This window comes from Phoenix dactylifera, chromosome 7 (assembly GCF_051530095.1).
Source record: "Phoenix dactylifera cultivar Ajwa chromosome 7, Ajwa_hap1_PhDact_Kaust_v1.1, whole genome shotgun sequence".
In the NCBI taxonomy this organism is placed as follows: Eukaryota; Viridiplantae; Streptophyta; class Magnoliopsida; order Arecales; family Arecaceae; genus Phoenix; species Phoenix dactylifera.
In genome coordinates this window covers 29,603,828-29,622,444 of record NC_143196.1, presented here as the reverse complement: position 1 = coordinate 29,622,444, position 18,617 = coordinate 29,603,828, and the positions used below count along the sequence as shown (strand labels likewise).

The window sequence follows — 18,617 nt, the reverse complement described above, 5'->3', positions numbered from 1 at the left end:
GCCCCCTGGGAAGTGCTCTCCCGCGAGGCCGACAGCGCCGGGCCGGGCCGTGGCGGACGCGAGAGGGGGGCGGGTCGTGACCGCCGGCGGCCGCAGGAAGGGGGAGAGGGAGGGGGTGCGACGGCGGGGCCTCGCAGACGCGGGGGGGCCGTGGGACCTCCTTCTTCTTCGGCACCGTCCCTTTCCGTGACGGGGACATCATCGCCGGCGGCGGCCGCGGGAAGGGGAAGACCACCTGTCTTCCTCTTCTTCGGCACCTCCCCACCATGGGGGCGGGGGAGAGGGAGGGGGTGCGACGGCGGGGCCTCGCAGACGCGGGAGGGGGGCCGTGGGACCTCCTTCTTCTTCGGCACCGTCCCTTTCCGTGACGGGGATATCATCGCCGGCGGCGGCCGCGGGAAGGGGAAGACCACCTGTCTTCCTCTTATTCGGCACCTCCCCACCATGGGGGCGGGGGAGAGGGAGGGGGTGCGACGGCGGGGCAGAGGGAGAGGGTGCGGCGGCGGGGGAGAGGGAATGGGGTTGGGTGGGAGAGGAAGAGACCGTGAGAATGTGAGAGAGAGGTTTTTGGGAGGAAATTTTTTTTTTAAATGGGGGTATTTTGGTCAAAAATACAGCTTTCCGAAAAAGCTGAAAACAGCATTTTCGGAAAGCTCCAAATTGGAGCTTCCCTCCAAAAGCTGTTTTCAGCTTCCCGCAAAAGCTGAAACAGCTTTTCAGAAAATTTACCAAACACCATTTTTTAGCTAAAAGTACTTTTGGAGAGCCAGAAAGTGCTTTTTGGCCCTCCAAAAGCTCCCCCAAACAGGGCCTTAATAATTTTCTTTTCTAGATTAGATTTTTATTGACCTTATATATCAAAGTTTTCCAAATATCTTAGCTGTAGGAACTTTTTTATGGCTTATGTTCCCGAAAATTTATCATTGGTAGAACTGGCTATATCATATCGTCAGATTAACAACAAAACTCAAGAAAAACCATGGAAGTTCTTATTTTCGTAAGCGGTGACGAGAACCCCAGTCCCTCCTCCATTATAAGTTGACAACGTAACGTGGCCAGAAGGGTTGTAAACTGACACAAGACCACTCAGAAACTAAGCAATTCTCCTCCACATCTCTTAAAAAATTTTAACCCGCAGCATGAAGCCACCCCACGAGTGCACGGTTTACGTATCCCAAGGTCTCTCTCTCCCTTTCTCTCTCTCCGATCTCCCAGCCTCCCAAGTCCATCCAAGAGACTACTTAAATGCGACGCTTGCCCATTTTTTCTCCAATCGGCCTCGTCTTCCTCCTCATCCGCACCTCTACTGGTGCTTGTGTTACTCCATTGCTTTTCCTTCCATCTTTCTTCATATATCTGTATCCTCTATCTCTTCTTCCATCCCTGTAGTCTTACTCTCTCATCTCTGAGACTTGGAAACAGCCCACAGTAAATTAAAAACACACTCTCCAAAGCGAATAAGATGTCCAGTAGGAGATCCCGTTCAAGGCGGCCGAGTTCTTCAAGGATCACAGATGACCAGATTATCGATCTTGTCTCCAAGTTGCAAACTTTACTCCCTGAGGCCCGCCGTCGGAGCACTGATAGGGTAAGTTGAAGTCATCTATTCTCATAGTTGTAATTGTGTGGTTATTGATCTGCAAAACTATCTCATGAATCTTAGTTCGAGTAATACAGAGGGTTTAGCCGGTCATTAAGGTTTCTTGTTGGTGTACGTAGGGGTCGGCAGCCAAGGTCCTGCAAGACACATGCAACTATATTAGGAGCTTGCATCAAGAAATGGATGGCTTAAGCGAAAGGCTTGCTGAATTACTTGCCACAACCGACACAACCAGTGATCAAGCTGCAATCATTAGAAGCCTTCTTATGTAATAAAACTATTTAGTCCTTAAAATATCTTCACTCCTAGTTGGTCACCCTTCTTTTTTACCCATTTTTTTAATGATAATTAGGTTGTAGCTAGATCCAATGAGGGAATGTTTGGTTCAAATTCTGGAAATACTGTTGGAAGTCCTCTGTTGGTAGATTGATGGCTTGATATGGTCATCCATGCACTTATGGTTGATCTCTTGTTTTTATCTTCCAGCTAAATTTAATTTTGAAATAAAAAAGACTGTTGGCCCTAGTTCTCAATCTAAATCTCTAAATTATTTGTTATTTGGACAACAACTGCGAGCTCAGCTGATGGATTCCTTCTCTCTCAATGAAAAGTCTGAGATACAAACTTGAGTGGTGGCTAATAACTACAGTATTCAAAAGATGTATCTGTAATTTGTGCGAAATGATTTACTGGCTCTGTTATTCTGAGTGGTCTAATAACTGCAGGTGGAGTGATCAGATGATGTTCTATCAAAGACATTAGTGCGATGAATTTTCTCTTATTTTCCATTTATTATTTCTTTTTCTAAAAATTATCGAACTATGAGGGGTGGAACATGAGGACTTCCTTGGATGTCACCTCTTCCAATTTGTTCGCCCAAGCACATCCATATGAGATTTTTATAATCCCACACCCCCTCTCACTCCGGCATATCCGGCAGTCATCTCAAACAGGCCCTAAATTGCAGCTTTCATAAGATTTCTTTGCTGTAGTGCTTGTTATTATGTTACACCCTCTTGCCACTATTTTTTCTCCTCTCCGAGGCACTTCCAAGTGTAGGATGAGTTCGTTCTTACAATTTCTAAAACTGAAGCAATAAATGTTCGAATTTTCTGAAGAAAGTGGAGGTTTTTAACATGGAGGGAGTGTTAGATAGTTGTATTGCAGGGTCCCCTCCCAACAATGACATGAACGATCCATGGATAACAGTTTAGACAGGTTCTGGTTATCATTGCTAACTAAATATCAGAGATTCTTTTAGCATCCGAAGCACCTAGCTGCACTCATAATTTAGATCATATATAGTATCTCATTGTTTAAAAGTTGGTGCACCATAAGATACTTTTTAAATCATAGCAGCATCCAGCATACTTGTTTGAAAAATGGAACTCTGTAGAATAGATTTAGTGCATGGTGGTTTGAGATACCACTTTGATTACAATGAGTCAACAATCGTGAAAGAAGAATGAGGCTCTTAAAGGAACACCTTATTATTTTTACCCCTCCTCCTCCTCCTCCTCCCCCTCCGGAACATCCTTCTTATTACTCAATATTACGTTTATTACTACTAAAACTTCTTACCACTACTACTACTATTATTATTGCCATCCCAGGAACTTTTTATTACTCAGCATTATATTTTCTACTGCTATTATTATTATGGCTCTTTGAGGAACTTCTCATTAGTCAGCATTACATTTATAACAACGAATACTACTACACTATAACTTTTTACTACTAAACTATTAGGAGGAACTTCTTATTACTCAGTATTACTTCTTCTGTTGCAGTTGCTATTGTTATTGCTATCCAAGGAACCGTCTTATTACTCAGCATTACATTTACTCCTAATTTTACTACTGCTGCTACTATATTATTGCTATCCGAGAAACTTCCTACTAAGCATTGCATTTACCTGACTTTGAGATGATCGTTAATGATTAGGTTAAGCTCTCAATTAATAACCATAGAACAAGATGGATCAAGGTTGAAAAAAGCTAGATAGGTATCGTATACTTTTTACCGACCCATTACAACATCTCAATAAGTTTTTCTTTTGCCCTTTCTCTTTTGAAGAAAATAGCATCTTATTAAATTCGATTAGTGAGGGATCAAGATAAAACCGTTTGTTCTGATATCTGTATCTCGAATTATTCAATATCGTGAAATGAACTCCTTTATATAAAAAAAAAAACATCATCATTAGAGTACAAATACATTTTCGATCGAGCAAAACAATGGCAAGCCAGCTCATATTTCATGAGATACTCAAAAAAATGTACAAGAAAAATATAAAAATATATTTTTAAAAAAGAATAAAGAATGGAGATGGCCTAGGACCAAATCCTAAATAATACGACCCCACTCAACTAAAAACAGCTTGCCAAACAAATCGACACATCCAAAATATGGTTTTGCCCTGACCTATTCCAAGACTGGCCCATAACCATTAAAAGTGCCCAATTACCTTCCAAGACCAGCCCCAACTACTACTCAAATTCAAAATTCAAAAATTATATTTTAAAATTCATCATCTAATAAAATGGTACAATTTTTCATGTTTTAATTACTGGAAATATTTAATTCTTGATTTATTCATCCTTATCTTTTCTCACAATTCTATAGTTTAAGAAACAGCTGATGGCACCAAATAATCATACTATCATTTTTTTTTCTCAGTTAGTAATATCTCTTTTATCAAGCCTGAAGCATGTTCAAAGTTTCCACCATGGAAGACCCAACTTACGGATCTTATCAGATGCATGGAAATAGTTCGGTTTATCAGTGGAAAATATCCTTTGCAAATTTGTTGGATATCCCACGCGAAACAATTGAAAAATAGCGTAGCAGTCTGATCCGCTGTATCAAAAAAAAAGAGGAAAAAAGAGAGCCAATTTAAAGAAAAATATAACTGAGCTGGCTCAGTCTAGTACGACGCCTACGAGAGGCCTGGCAACTGGAAGTTTAGCCATCCTGGAAGAAAGAACTGGCCTGTGATATAGTTTGGCTCATGCGACAACCTTATGAGCTTAGAAGCGGAGAGCATCGGAAATCCTATTGTCCATGGAGATTTTGACACTTAGACTAAACACAAACCACTTAAAATTTTCCATCTTGTCAACTGGCTATGATTTGTAGAACAAAAGAGGAGGATGGCCTTGGAATGCTGGATATCAACACGGATAGACCAGAAATGGTCTTCGCAAGCATACCCATGGTTATGGACCCGAATACGTTAGTATGGAATATTTTCTTTTCCAAGTGAAATCCCCTAGTATATGAAAGAATGAAAATGTGCTTTCGTTGTTGTGGAATAAGAAGCCTTCGTATCTTAATGCATGTATTTAATTTATTCGGAGCTATTAGAGCGGGATCCACTTTTGGGGGAATATGAGTCGAAGCAATAACAAGAATATTTCTAGTGGAACATCTTTCACAGTTCCATGGATTCTATCTAGGACAAGTCGGTTAGCGCTCCCCTCCCCAAGCCTGGACCGAAATTGGAAGTTGCAGGAGTAGCAGATAGAAAGGCTTCATCCTTATTTACCTCTTTGTCATTGGGATACTTAGATAGGGTTCAACAAAAGCACTTAGCTATATGGGAATACCTTCTTTCCGGCGCTATATAATATAATGTCGTTTCCCGGCCAGTCATGAGATTCTTATTCTTAATTATTTTCATTACTCAACTTTACCTCTCACATGCATTGATGGACGAGGGCTTCTCTCCCTCTGCTTCACCTCCTGTTATAGTATGGAAGCTTTTCTGTTTTGATGAGGTTTTGGATCTTTTAACAGATAATTGCTTTGTAAATGGTGGTGGAAGTTGTTTGATGACAGAGATGGTTCATGGAAAGAGTTTGTCCCATTTTGGCGTGATAAATGGTTAGGTGATTTCACTCTCAAGCACTTGCTCCTGACCTTGTTTGCAATTGCTTTGAACAAAGATTAGAAGGTGGCAACTAGATGGAACAATGGCTCTTGGCAACTAGGTTTATTCCACCACTCTTCTGAGCACATAGTGAAGGAGGCCTGTCAGTTATACCTACCTCATGCTTAATTAGAGACATCAAACATGTCTTGAGTCAGCAGATTGCATGAAATGCTTTTATCTCTATGGCGGTATTTATCTGCCGAGTGCATTTGGAGGATGAGAGTTCCACTCAGAGTTGGAGTGTTTAAATGGCTGCTGCACGGCAGGTGTTTTTCATATATCCATTATTTTAGAGAAAAAAACATTTCCAGCCGAGCTAATGAAACTCCATGAAAACCAGTATATATTTCTGGGGGTTAATTATACTTTTGGTCTTCCAAATATAAATAAAAAATTTAATAAGTGCCTAAACTTTAAAAGCTCAAATTTGGTCTATATTTTTTCTCAACTATTTTAATATGGTTCTTCTCTTGGATTTTGGTCACTTTCTCGCACTAGAAGATTTTGCTAGCATTAATTGGTGATTACACGACAGAAACTGCTTAAATAGGTGATTATGTGGTTGATTGGTGATGATGCAGCGTATGAGGATGATGTGGCACGTGCTGCAGAATTTTTTGCCCAAAAATATTCAATCACCGAGCGGCATCTTATTATTCATGTGCCATATCTTCACTCGTATGCCACATCATCACCCATGTAAAAATATTTGTAAAACTTAGAGGAAACATAATTTATGGTATATAGGAGATGACATGGCATATGAATGATGATGTGGTACTTGGCAACTACACACTTCTGGGACAGTAAATTCTACGGCACACGTAACGTCATCACCTATATACTATACGATGTCATCATCACCTATATGCCACATCATAAAAATAAAATTTTTCATATGTTATGCCACATCATCGCCAATTGGTCATTAGTACTAGAGAGACTTCTGGTGAGAGAAAGTGGCCGAATTTCGGGGGAAGTATCCCATTAAAATAGTCGAAAAAATAGGAATAAAGCAGCCCATGGTCACTAAATTATGAGACCAATGCGGTGATAAATCCTAATTGATCCGTGCAAAATCAAACAGCAAAACGACATGTCACAAAAATGACATTTTAGTCATGCAAATTTAAACTCAAAAAGACAACATCCATTGCAGCTGCCCAAGAAATAAAAAAAAAATTTCTTAATTCATGCAATAAGCCGTTAGTCCACAAATCCACCTATGGACATCTTCGCAGCATTAATATACGAGATCTTGAAAGAAAGTAGGTATATAGCTAGACTCTTCAATAATTATAAAAATTCAAAAGAAAAAAAAAATAGAAATTTAACTCTGGACATGAATATAACATTAAGACACATAAATCAAGCATGGATTTCAAGTTAGCACCCTACATCTCATCAAAATCCCAAAATAGGCTCTTGCAATGTTGGAACAGAAAGAAATTGACTTGATTTAAGCTAGATGCGTTCTGCAGCAAACTTAAAGGAATCATGACCCGTTCATTTCTATCAAATGATAATTGAAGAGAGTAATAAATTTTAGATCTAAATTCATTTATATCAAATTGGATCTTCTCTCCTTCAAAACGATGATAAGGCTAGGATCCTCTGATACAATATTTATCACGGTTTCGTAGCCTTAAAAAAAACTTTAAGTTATTAAAATGGAGGACTGATCCAGGCTTGTAAATCTTTGTAGCATTAGAGATGCAAATGGGTCTGATCGAGTCGGGTCAGGTCATGAATGACCCCGACCCAATCCGGTTTCTTGTCTAGGTTCTAATTTTGGACCCAGACCAACCTAGTAGAAGATCAGGTCAGGTCGGATTGAGTCCACCCTACAATTTTTAACCCAACAAGTTATTTGAGCCGGGTCGGATCCCTGTATAACCCGACCCAACCCAAAATATTTGGGTCCGGTTCGGGTCCGGGTCGGGTCAACCCATCGATGGCTTCAGAACTTATTTGCACCCCCACGGGCTGTAGCCTGAGGACCCAAATAATTTTATAAATTCGGGTTGGGTTGGGGCGGGGCGGGTTGTATGATTGAAAACCCAAAATTATTGAAATTTCAAATATGTCGGGTCGGGTCTAAATTCAGTAAATCCAAATCCGACCCAAAAAATGAAATGGGTCCAATTTTAAGACCCAACTCGGCCCCACGGATTCTCCAAAATGGCTTGGATTTGGTCTAAGCAAGTCGGGTTATAGGCCAACCCAACCCATTTACAGCCTTATGCAGTATTCTTTTATCAGTTGATGTGGGATGATGACACATTATTGTGTAGCTGATCGTATATGATGCTTTCTATCTAAGTCCCCTTTCCAAACCCTTGAATTCTGCTGTTGTTTATGTTGCTACCATTTTAAAACCATTAGATTCTTTGTAGAATAAGATTCTGATGCCGGTTTTCTCCAATTATCGGTTAGATATCTCCAATTTATCCCATCGGAATAGGAATAGGAATAGGCATACAGCAAAATCCGTAATTCATTTTCTAAAATTCATTCTTTCTCGGTGGTTTCTAAAATTCTTTTTTTTTTTGAGAGAGAGAAAGAGTAGGCAACAGTCTAATTACTTTCATTGAGGAAATGAAAGGGAAGATGTATGCAAGATTAAAGAGGAGAAAAGAAACATGAAGGATCAAAAGGAGATGAAGGTGAGAGAAGGAAAATCATTAAGCAAGGGGCAAGGAGGGGAGATATTAGCACCCACTGCCGAGTACAAACTGCTCCTATACTTAAATGAAAATCATTGTCTTTAATAACATTTAAACTAGGACATTTTTTTTTTATGGAACGCAGATGAAGTAAGAGACTTTCCTTGAAATTGTATGAGGAGTAAATGGTTATAAGCAAAGTTTTAAATCTTTTGGGATGGGACTGTCCTGATTTATCCATGGAATGGCATGCGCCGCCGTCCCACACCATCCCAACATTTTGGGATGGAGGATGTCCCAAAGTGTGCCAATCGAGATGTTGGAACAATGGCAGGACAGTCTTGGGACCAATCCCAACTTATCCGAATGAACTCTTACACTTGGCTGGTAACTGAAGAAACAAAGAGATGGTTAAATATATTCCCCGTCCATATTTACAAGATAGATGAGGAAACAAATAATCAGGGTTTCCTCAACGTGATTGAGATAATTAAGTGATAGCCCAACATCACCTGGGCTAATGGGCCATCCTGAGACCAGGGCCCATTGAGTTTCATGTGTGTTGCACGTGAGGGGCGGAGGGAGGAAGACTTTGGTCAGGAGTAGTCTTCTTCCTCCCCCGATTCCGGTGGACTCCGAGAGCCCTAGGGTGAGCCTATCCAAAATCTTCGGGATTTCCATCTATTTAAGGCTCCCTCCTTCTCCTTCGAGCTCTATCGACGAACACCTGAGCCATAAGGTCCAAACGTCTTCCTTTTTCAGATTTCTCCCTTGATTCTTCGCCGAAAAATCCTCTAGATCACCTCGTTGGACCGAGGTAAATGTCGTCTGACTCTCTCTCTTTCTTTTTCTAGTCTCCTAGCCACTTTTTTCTTGATTTGCACTGGCAAATCACCGGAATTTGATCCAAAATAAGGTGCTCTATTACGCCCCTTTTCTTTCGTGTTTTGCCGCCGTCGACCTCTGGGATTGGCTGGATTTTGCTGTCTTCTAGGACCTCGGTGATCATATGGTTGATTGTTAGGGGGGGCTATGGTTTAGAATGAATGATGGTTGTTTCATGATGATAATCTTTCTCCCTTCTTCTTTGTATTGGCCGGCCACCGCTGCCGGCGATAATTGCGGTTGAGAGCTGCCGGTGGTCACCGTCGTCGGGGCTGGGCCACCCTCAATGCCCTTGGTTCTGACCGAAGATGAAGGGGAGGATGAACTTCCCTATTCATGAAGAGAGAAGAGAGATTTCTCTCTTTCTTTCTCTCTCTATGTAGCTTCTGACCTAGTAGAGAACCCTTCTCTCTCCTTTATTCCTCTCCATATTTCTTGGTAAACCCCGTAGCAAATTTTGGACTGACATCATTGCGATCTTCCCGAGTAAACCCCCCCCCCCCCCCCCCCATAGCACTTACCGAGCAAGTTTGAATTTTATCATCATCATCATCAATCTTTATTGAGCTATCGATACTATAGCCTGACTCTTGTTCTTGAGTTGAATTGTTAGACTATCCAGATCCAATTAATCCAAGCACCCAGATGTTACTACCTCATTGGCCCTATCCTTCTTCCACTCTGATCCTTGTTAGTCATCTAACAACCTGACATGTTTTCTTGCTTTGATTGGAGACTGATTTCTTTCTTAATCAAAAGAATTGGTATGCACCATAGTGATTGAATCTGGGCACTTGGTGCCGCCACCTAATTGGTCTTGTTTTTCTTTCTATACAAATCTATTTTCATAATCAGCCCTGATTTTGTATTGAGTTGCAGTCATCTGAACAGAAAGAAGCCCAACGAGATCTTATACTCTAGTTTCTAAATCGAAATAAGGCCCTAATCCTTTATTTATTTTAATTCTCAATTAAAAGAGGATAGAGAATATGGATAATTTAAATATTAGAACTCTAAAATTAGGTAATTACTAAATAATTGATTAATCAATATGTCAAGTGATTGATAGGAGATAACCTAGTTTTATATTGATGTTAAATTGACTAGATATGTTATGCGTCGATTGGTAGATGTGTTCGATTACAGTAGAGATAAGAATCCCTATAATTAGTTACTAATATATATATATATATATATATATATATATATATATATATATATATATACATGTTTATTAGTTTGAACTACTGAATTTGCATCATGAGATTTACATCGTAAGATTTGCATCATGAGATTTATATCGATAGATCTGGTTTGGCATGTGATGATATGTTTTTATATAATTTTCAGTACAAATATACTTATACGGTCATTATATGTATTAGATATTGAAAACATGATTATGTAAATAATGATACCTTTAAATTGAGAGAAATATACTGTGTAAGTAAAAATTGATTTGACAAGAGTAACATATAAATCAGACGAATAAGATATAGTTGGACTTTGAACTAACCTTGTCATGGAATAGCCTCCATGAGCTTATGTGTAGGATCGCCTCCACAGGCTTATGTGTGAGACAACCTCCACGGGTTTATGCATGGGACAACCTCTACGGGTTTATGCATGGGACAGCCTCTATGGTTTAACACTTGGGATTTTGTTTAACAGTTTTGGACTGGATCATGATCTTAGTTAGTCCAAAGCCGAAAAGATAATTGTTATAGAATCTAGTATTGAGATAATGAGAAACAGTTGATAAGACACATGAAACCAATGCTGAATAAAAGGTTTTACTTATTGGTATTTGTGATATTTATCTCTTTTGATAAGCCGGATATTTGACGCATGTGTATGAGGATATTGTTGGTTTAATGGAGTTATAATAGATATTTGGAAAGAGATTTCATAATTTATGTTTTCATTTTAGTGTCGCTTATTGCTATTTTCAAACTATATTATTATATTGGTATGAATGTATAGAGATTCTTATTGGGCTGTAAAGCTCACAACCCCCCATTTTTTTTCTTTTCAGAGTTGAAGGTTGCAAGTTGCTTAGTATTTGATTATAGTTGCTTGGCTATGGTTGAGATCATAGGAGAAAAGAAGGAATAAATAGAGCATCATTATCACCGGATGGACAAATGAATTTAATTTTGTACAAGTTTGTTGTTTATTATGAATATCATTTTTGCTCTCGGATATTGAGGTTGTAATAAGTTTTTCAGGCCTAGCATTTTCTCTAGGGCTCTTTTCTAAAGAGTATGTAGCCATGTCACATGCCTGACTCGGGTGGCGAGTCCGGGGTGTGACAAGTTAAGTCATCAGTCGACATTTCTTATAGAGGCTGTTTATCCTCAATGGTAAAGCTAAAGAAGAACAGAGGTCCGGGATGGTTTTATCTTTCAGAAATCGAACTGTTAACTAGGGAAGTGACAATGGGCATAACAGAGGTGAGAACACCTATTTTGATATGCCTTCTCATGCAAGCACATATACGATTTATGTCCAGCGCATATAAAATTTATCTCAATCCCAATTTTGAATGACAAACCAAGGTTGCCTAGAAATAGCAAAATCACTCTGGTTTGAATTAAATATCTTAAAAAGACTCAAATGAAGATTCAGTTAAAGACAAGACTACCAGTTTTGGACCAAGACAAGTCGCAAACAGATAAATGATTTTGTCTCGAACTTAATTCTGACCGCTTAACTAGTGTTTTATCTGAAGATTTAAATATTAATGGGTGACTGTAGGTTGGTTATTTGAAGGCCCCTTGACTAGTTTTTCTTAGACACGATTCTTTCTCTACGCATAGAAGGCCCTATTTGCTTCATATGTGGATTGTTGAGAGTGCTTTACTAGCTTTATCTTTTATATTATTTAAGAACGAACTTCCTCAAATATTCTTTAAGAAAGAATTTATCCAGTTCCAAAAGGTAAATAACTGTTTGGGTGTCTCTGACCCTTCTTTTAAGTCAGATTGTGAATGCTGTCTGGTTTGGATTGGACCATGCCAATGTCTTGTGCATTCTGTTGTAGTTTCTCTTGTAGCAGTAGCATTATGTTTATTTTGCATGATTGTTACATATTGTTGGTAGTTATAGTCATATAACTGATGCTTGGGTTTTAGGGATGAATAGTTTTTGCTGCTTAAGATATCACAAGACTTCTCTTATTTGGACAGACCGACAGAGATTTTTCTTGCATGCTTGCATTGTGTTACTGGATGAAATAGCAAGTCTTCTTTTGTTTACTCTTCTGCAAATCTTCCTGCAGGAACTTGATTTCATTGCACATTTATCCAATTGCTGCAACAATCCTCTGACATCTTCTGCTACTAACCTGAACAGGCTGCGCCTGCCAACCGTTTCCCCACAACTCCAAGGGAAGCCATGACAATGGCACAAGATGTAGTCAATGTAAACCATCTACATCTGTAAATAGGATCATGAACCGAAAAGGGAAGCATACCTGGATCTATGAGATTGATGAACTTCAAGCTTCGTTTCTCCCTCTTAGTCCCTGTTCAAACACACGGTGATGGAGACCGATTTTGTGTTCACGTTATGGGCAGAGGGTGAGACCCCTTCGAATATCCTACAATCAAGGATATTATGCTTCCACTTCTCAAGGAGACAGTTACGGTAATCCTCGTAACTGACCACGTTGTGGTCATGTGGGTCAAAACCCAACAGTCAAAACCATGCTGGCATCTTCTTTTGTTGTTGCTCGTTGCCGGTCCATTAGATGCTCTATTTGCTAGCACACGAGTAGAATCAGGAGAAGTGCATCTGAATTTGGGAAATATGAATTCTTCTGCAGCAAAACTGCAAAGAGGAAATCCAAGGCAAAAAGTTTTCAAATTTATGTCAAGGCTCGAGAGGGTTCGGCATATAGTCTGTTTTACAAGCTATTGATCAAGTCATTATAGAACAGTCGGAGTCTATTTTGGCACCATCATTCCAGCATATTGATGCAGATCTATCACATAAACCTGACTAGTCAAATTTCCGATGAACAAGCTCAACTCTTATTCTCAGATATTATCATTGATAAATTAGAGACATCATTGCAAGTATTTAGTTCTGAACATCATATCTTTTTCAGACATGTACAGCATATCCATGTCAATTGTTTATCCTCATTTTTTTTCTTGCATGAGATCTTCTCTAGTTTTCTCTGTTGTTCGGTATGAAGAGAGATCCCTCATAGCTTACAAGGACTATATAACAGAATTGCTTTCATTAACGCCTGGATCTGTTGCACAAGTGTCCATAGCTTGACATCAGTCTTGGTGCTACTTATGTATTTGGAGAGAAAGCAACTTGAGATGATGCTGACACACTGCGAAATTGGTAGTGGTTAGTACCATAGCATCATTTATATGTTGATCTAGTGCTGATAGTGTGGATATAGTTTCAGGAATTCTTGGAAAGAAGATAGAGGTCATATGTTGCGTTATCATGCATCGATACAGTGCTAGTGCATTAATAGTCTAAAATTCAGCCCTAGCTTATTAAACTCAAAAGAGGTCCATCTGCAATCAATCCAAATTAAAAAAAAAAAAATTTATACCATCTGACTCCATCCTAGATTAAATATTAGACACTTGCTAAGCCACATCCTATTGAAAGGTCTTGGTCTCAAGCTGACAAAGCTCATGTAAAATATGGCCACCATGAACTGAAAGGTTTTTAGTATATCTGTCCCTTGAAACCTGGTCTTTGGAGGAGTAAATCTGTACCAAGACCAAGCCATGCTATTATATTTGAAGTACTCTCATCATTTTTTTTCTCTGATAAAGTATCCATAGGCTGAATTATTTACTACTATTAGATGCCATGTTTATTCCAACAAGGTGCATTACATAGAAATGGATTAAAATTCAGAATCTTACTACCTAATGCTTCCCATAAGTTCAGAAGAGTCCCTTAACTAAACTATAGGCTTTAATGTACATATCCTAGTTAGGTATCCAGACACCCATCTAAGAGAATTGAAGAGTTTGCTGTCCTAGTCAAAGAGGGGAATAGTAATAATATCTGCTTTTTTCCACAGAAAAAAAGAAGAACAAGGATAATGCTGGCCTCCTGCACACTCTAGAGACGGTAAGTCTTGAATCAGTCCGTGTTTAGGTTCTGAATTGCCAATGCCGGGATTTCCTCTTCTTCTTTTCTTCTCTTTTCTTTCTTTAAAGGAAAAGACAGACAAAGGCCCAACCATCTTTCATTTGAAAACCAAAAAGAATATAAGAAAGAATAGAAGGATAAACAAGAACCAAAAAATAAAGCTGTCCTCCTACAGAACAAACAATCAAGTCTAAATCTGGAATGCCAAGAGCACCGACCAATGACCAGTTTTATTATCCTCACTCATTGTGAGAATCCTAGATGAATAGAAGAGGTTTTGCTTGAAATAGTTTTTGGAGAGTATTTTTGTAGTACCTTTTTCTGCTTCGAAAGGAGCTTTTCGATCCTCAAACAAAATGAGGATCCACAAATGATACCTTTGGATGGCTGCAGTATCATCGGCATGCATAAAGTAACAAAGTTTAGGACCTGGGCTGGCATAGAGAGCCAGAGATACCTCCAACTTGTCTCATTTTTCGAAAAAAATGAGAAGATGCCAACATAAACATCCAGAGAGGAAGGTGATAAGAAGCCACAGATTTTGAGGTCAAATGAAAATAAAAATAAAAACAACAAAAATAAGACAACTGATAACTGAAATCCAAGTAGTATTGCTTAAATATTTTTCAGTTTGTTAGCAATGAAATATAATTCCCTAACTATTGCACTCAAAAAGCCATTAAAGAAAATGAAAAACAAGAACAAACAAAGCATGAGACAGAGAAAAAGAACATTGATATGTCTGAGAGAACTCTGCTCAAAAAGATATATCTAATAAAGCAAAGTTTTCAAGAGAAATATAAGAAGAAGAACAAGAAGTAACTGAAATCCATCTTGCATTGCTTCAATTTTCTTTATTACACATAAAATGCACTTCAATTCTCTGTCTTCTCCACTCAAAGAACCTGTAAAAAAAAGAAGAAAAGTAAAAAAGAAGAAAAAAATAGAGCCATGAAAGACGAAGAAGAACTTACTTGTGTCTCGAAGATTCTCTCAAAACTCTCAACCTTATGTTCCTCCAAAGCTCTCTTAGCTTTGCACTTCTGATCTCCCCTCTGTACATATTATCACAATCCATCAAGCACTTCACTAAAACACTCTGCAACACCCCAAATTAAGCCTACTAAATCTCAACAGCATAGCGGGCACCGGACGAGCCCGTTCTCATTGCAATCCGGGCATCGCCGGAACCCTCCGACCTCCTCATCCCCCTCCTCACGTTCCTCCTCTTCCTCCTCTACATACACTTTGCAGCTTCCTGAGCAAGTCGTGCATGGAACGAACCTCACATCGCCGCACCCCTCGCATACATCCAAGACGCCGCTGCCTTTCCAAACAGCCACCATCTCGCAGCCCTCCACTGCCGTCCCCAATTCTCCAGCCTCGTGCATTTGCCGCACCTCATCGACCCCTCCCAAATGCTTTCCATCAACAAAGACTCTCGGCAACCTCCAACAGCCATACCCGGTGCCAAGGAGCTCATTCAGCTCTTCTTTGAATCCCCCATGCATTGATACATCCCTCTCATCGATGCGAACGCCATATCCTTGTAGTATTACCTTCACCGACCAACAATCCTCATAAGTCTTCCGAATTCCTCGGAGGCTTGTGAAGTAGATCACCACCTTTCCCGTGCTGCCCGGCGGGCATTTATCCAAAGGCGCCACCTTTGCGGCGCTGGAGTTGAAACTAGACCTCCTCGCATCGATCTTCTCTTGAAATGCATCGATCCGAGCTCGAACAATTCCATGGAATTTCGGGACATCGCCGGAATATCTCCACTCTGTCACCTTCTCTGGTGGCTCATGAGACTGGCCGAGGGCTGGGTGCGGCGGAGAGAGCTCCTCGAGGGCCTTCCTGAAGGTGGAGAGGACCTCGGGGTCGAAGTCGGAGACGATCGAATCGCCAGGGCTGAGCTGCATCCAGCTGGGCTCTGGGGAGAATGGTCCGTTAGCCAATCTGGATCTGGAAAGGGACTCCGGCGCCGGAAGGGCGTCGCGGGTGCTGTGGAAGGAGAAGGAGCGGTCGACGCCGCCAGCGGAGAAGGGGGGGCGGAGGGGACTGGTGTCTTCGAGTCCCTCCATGAGCTCCCAGGCGTTGATGGTCTCCGGCTCGTTGGGTGGGGTCTTGGAGGGGGTCTTCGGTATCCAGCGCTCGATCATCTCCGACCAGGCCTTGGCCTTGCAAAGCTCGTTGGCGAGGCGGTCGCGGTCGTTGGAGGTCTTCATCATCTTCTCGTCGGAGCCGGCTAGGTCTTTGGGGCTCGGGCCGCTGTCGAGCTTGAGTGTGCCGAAGGTGGACGCCGCGAGGGTGACCACGTGGGAACCGTCGTCCTTCCTTCGGCCGCCGTGGACGGCGGCGGGACGGAGGGGCCCGGAGTAGCTCCAGCAGTACGGAGACGGCGTCCTCTGCCGGTCTCGGCGGGCCTGCTTCGAACTTGTGCAACCCATGCGCGGACCAAAACAGGGGAAATTGAAGCCCACTTCTTTTTCACTGAATCAATGAGAGGCTAAATACAGGGTTTCGAGAGTAACAAACAAATCGGGATCTGCGAACGCGTCGGAATCAAAAAAATACGATTGTGACGGACATTCCAGAGAAAGGAGACACTTTTGGGACGGCGAGAAGCGTAAAAGATGCGATTTTGATCCAGAAAAAGCATACAAACAATCAATCCGATAAACCAGGGGGAGGACTTCGATGCCGTAAAGTTAACCGAGGAGCAGAAACGGATCGAACTGCCTCGATAGGATTGAATTCGTGGAGCCAAGGCCGGCGAGGCCAGGAACAGGGGAAGCAGGGGAGGATGAAACGTGGTAGAAAAGAGGGGAGAAGAGTCGAGAAAGGATCAAGGTCGGTGGAGACCGGGCCGTGGGTCATCGAATGGAGGAGTCGTCACCCATGACGAAGATATCAAAAGCCAAAGAGAAGGAAATTTATAGAAAAAGAGAAAGAAAATGAAGGCAGGGGGGAGAGCAGTCGGCAGGCACAAGTCAAAAGCAAAGGAACCATCTGCGATGACTCTGGCCTCTCTATCAACCTAGCAGCTCCCCTTTACTCCTACTATCTCTTTCTCTATCTGTGTCTTTCTTTGTCCATTAGCATTTAGAGGCCTCGCCGAGATTTCTGGGGAGAGAAACCTGCCGCGATGCTCTCCTTTCTTCCCCTCCCAATAGCTAGAGAGACAGAGAGAGACACAGAGAGGACAGGGCGGGGGGATAGTGGGAGGAAACATTCAGCCGAAGGTGACGCTGCGTTCCTTCGCCCCTTCGCCCGCTCAGGCGGTCAATGTATTCGGGGGCCCAGCGAGTTTTAGGTACGTGGCATCTAGAGAGAGGTGGGGAACGGCGACGTTTCGCGGTTTGAAGTTGGTATGTGATCAAATTACATGGGGCAGGTGGAATTTTACAGCAGAAAAGAGAAGTTTGGATCTTCAGCCAAATATAAATTTTAGAGGATGGTAGGGTTTGTTAAGAACAAATTGTCTACTTTCTTAAAAATTTTGCTTCAAACTCCAGCAAGCAACCAGAGAGCATATTTTAAAACTTTCTCATCAAGACACATTCTCATAAAAAATTAAATTTAACATGATCTTTTACCAAAGATAAAATAAACTTGTAATTTATAAAACCTGCTCTCATTCGTTTCACCCAGTTTTATTTCTCTAAAACGATATCTAACCAAAACTTGATGCAAAAGCTGCCACAGGATCGCTTTCCTTTCTAAGATTCCGTGCAGATATGTCCTGTTGGCTTCTTTTGAGAGTTCGGATCCTTTTCCTCTCCACTTTCCGTAATTACGCCCTAAAGGGCGTGCACGCCGCCAATTACCGCGTATCTCGGCGCACCTCTGCTAAAAATATCAATAAAGACAACCACAATAATTAATTTTTACTGCAGTGCACCAAGACGCAAACTTGCTAAGTAAAGGCCACGAAACTCAGATTGCATACATAGCTATGTTCCCCCTCCCTTTTAGACTAGAGAAGATCTATTTACCGATCATGGGCATCCATATTTGGATTGAGCCTTCTACTTCAGAACAGTAAATTATGTAGGGCTCAGCTAAATAGAAGGTAAATTTTAGATTTTACTAAAATGCAACCTATTAGATGGGGAAAAATTATATTTTACACCATTTGTACTATATAATTATGATTATTTTTATAGAATAGCATCGAAATGCATGTTTGATCATAATTAAAGTTTGCTGTATTAGTATCAAAATATTTATATATCGATCGGTGCTTATGATTTAGTACCGGATTCAGATTTAATTAGGTTTTAGTTTTTAAGTAGCTGAAACTATTTTTTTAATCAGCTAAATCGGACGATTCGGCTCAAGACTCAGCTGTCATTAATTAAAATGATTGTGATCGGCGACAGGGGACAACCAAGTG

General features: G+C 40.8%; 2 protein-coding genes across 3 annotated transcripts; one reads left to right on the top strand and one right to left on the bottom strand.

Annotated features, from left to right (window-relative positions):
• Window positions 1-1,190: 1,190 nt before the first annotated feature.
• Window positions 1,191-2,139, top strand: LOC103703344 (transcription factor ILI6-like). The gene is made up of 2 exons (XM_008786172.6): window positions 1,191-1,588; window positions 1,720-2,139. Exons 1-2 carry the CDS (start codon window positions 1,463-1,465, stop codon window positions 1,870-1,872), a joined length of 279 nt encoding a protein of 92 aa, XP_008784394.2. The 5' UTR covers window positions 1,191-1,462; the 3' UTR covers window positions 1,873-2,139.
• Window positions 2,140-13,088: 10,949 nt separating this feature from the next.
• On the bottom strand, window positions 13,089-17,467 carry LOC103703353 (uncharacterized protein At3g28850-like). Of its 2 annotated transcripts, none has more exons than XM_039127271.3 (2): window positions 15,193-17,467; window positions 13,089-13,433 (listed from the first exon to the last, which is right to left on the bottom strand). In XM_039127271.3, exon 1 carries the CDS (start codon window positions 16,666-16,668, stop codon window positions 15,349-15,351), a length of 1,320 nt encoding a protein of 439 aa, XP_038983199.2. In that variant the 5' UTR covers window positions 16,669-17,467; the 3' UTR covers window positions 13,089-13,433; window positions 15,193-15,348. The 2 variants fall into 2 exon arrangements, with proteins under 2 accessions (XP_038983199.2, XP_088557680.1); XM_088701554.2 differs by lacking the exon at window positions 13,089-13,433 and adding an exon at window positions 14,810-15,123.
• Between the last annotated feature and the right edge of the window lie 1,150 nt (window positions 17,468-18,617).